Source organism: Notothenia coriiceps, unplaced genomic scaffold (genome assembly GCF_000735185.1).
Source record: "Notothenia coriiceps isolate Sejong01 unplaced genomic scaffold, NC01 NC01_scaffold00004604, whole genome shotgun sequence".
NCBI classification, from domain to species: domain Eukaryota; kingdom Metazoa; phylum Chordata; class Actinopteri; order Perciformes; family Nototheniidae; genus Notothenia; species Notothenia coriiceps.
In genome coordinates, this window is record NW_011337305.1 from 494 (window position 1) to 2,306 (window position 1,813).

General features: G+C 41.3%; 1 protein-coding gene across 1 annotated transcript in view; it reads left to right on the forward strand.

Annotated features, from left to right (window-relative positions):
• Positions 1-1,553: 1,553 nt before the first annotated feature.
• Positions 1,554-1,813, forward strand: part of LOC104942489 (lethal(3)malignant brain tumor-like protein 2) — a gene marked incomplete at its 5' end in the record, with an annotated part of 6,023 nt that continues 5,763 nt past the window's right edge. Inside the window, one exon of the mRNA XM_010767719.1 lies at positions 1,554-1,617. Within this exon, the coding sequence (XP_010766021.1) occupies positions 1,554-1,617 (64 nt within the window). The remainder of the gene's footprint in view (positions 1,618-1,813) is intronic.

Here is a 1,813-nt window from a genome sequence, read left to right on the forward strand (position 1 = left end):
TTCCTTGCGTCTCTCCTTGCTTCCCTGGTGGGAGGGACTAGACGCAGGGAAACAATGCAAGTGAGGGACGCAAGGAATCCATTTAACCGAAGTGAGATGCAGCTCCAGTCAAATGTATACCAGTCTGTGTTCTGTTGCCTGAGCCAAGTGTGCCTGCTACATTACGATTTATTTACTATTTATTGAGAATCTCTGAATTAAAGTCAGATGTATACCAGTCTGTGTTCTGTTGCCGCACCAGCTCTCCATCAAATCCAGGATCATCATCCCCATGTTCGCTCCCGTCTGTCTCTACCGCTACTTGAATACTGTGGCTCAAACTGGTATGGTTCCACCACGTTAGACTCGCCCGCATGACCTTATTCATTACATGTCACTTGTTAGACGCTTTTATCCAAAGCGACTTACAGTGGGTGTGGGCAATCCCCAAAGGAGCAATTTGGGGTGAAGTTTCTCAGGGACACAACGACGACTGCAGTGGGACTCGAACTTGCTATCCCCTGATTCAAAGTTCAGCGCACTAACCCACTGAGCCACAGATTCCACCACACCGGCATCCTCTTCAATCAAATCCTCCTCTTCTTGAAAGTGCAGCGAGTCTATTGACGGCTCACTGTCACTCGATTCTGTAGAAATATCCGAGCCAGAGTCCGACATCAGCCATATAGTTTGTGTATTATTCAACAAATGTGTTCTACTCGTGACGTACCGTGAAAGCTGTTTTTTTCGGAGCGGTCGTGTAACATCGGAAGCGAGCATGGAAAGTTGTAATCACGATTTATAAATACAGCGGGCATATTATCAATAACGACAAATGATTTTCCATTAATAATAGTATATATTATCATAATATAAGAACTGTATTGTCCTTCATTTCGTAAAGGTCAATTCATTTCAAGAAGAGCTTTTCTTACAAATTCTTTGCAAAAGTACGTATTTGTTACTCATGTTTTGGGTATTGTTGAAATGAAAATGTAGGGCTGCACAGAATACGTTTTTAGTTGTGAGTTTCTGAAGTTTGTGTCTTCTAAACCTCACAATGTTTTCACTGGTTGTTATGAAGTAAAATAAATATTTGTAATACCGTAGTTTATCATTACAAACACATGGTGGCAGTAGTTATATTGTTCTGGTGTCATGGAGTAATGAGTCTGAAAGTATAAAAAAATAAGGGTACAAACCACAAAATATTAGCAAAAGTATAAATACAAATGCAGATTAATAAAAATACTGATAGGCTGGCCATAGATGTCCGGATTTTCCAAAACTAAATGAGTAAACGGACACATTTGGTCTGGAGATTTCTCCTAAATTAACTCAAAAGTGGTATTGGAGAATGTCTCATCACATATTTACTTATCTTCTCTTTACATATTGGGGAAAATATAAACACAATTTATCGAAATCTCTACAAAGTCCTCTTCCCCTGCAGTACATGCATACAGTTGTAAATAAATATACACATGGCTAAATATGCTACAACCTGCTCAACGAGGTGAAGTGCAAACAAACAATTATGACAATGAGACTTATTTCTTTGTTTCTCTCCTCAGGGAAAGCCCCCCACAAAAAAAGCCACAGTGCTGAGCAAAGTGAACAAAGCCCCAGCACAGGAGGGTGAGCGCGCGCACACACACACGCACATGCACACACGCACATGCACACACACACATAGAAACACACACACACACACACATAGAAACGCACGCACGCACACACACAGTGGAAAAGGGAGGTTGCTATGCGACACAAGCCTGGTCGCTGAGTCCACTCAGTTTATTGCGGGTGAAAGCCGATTTTTTTTCTTCAATTG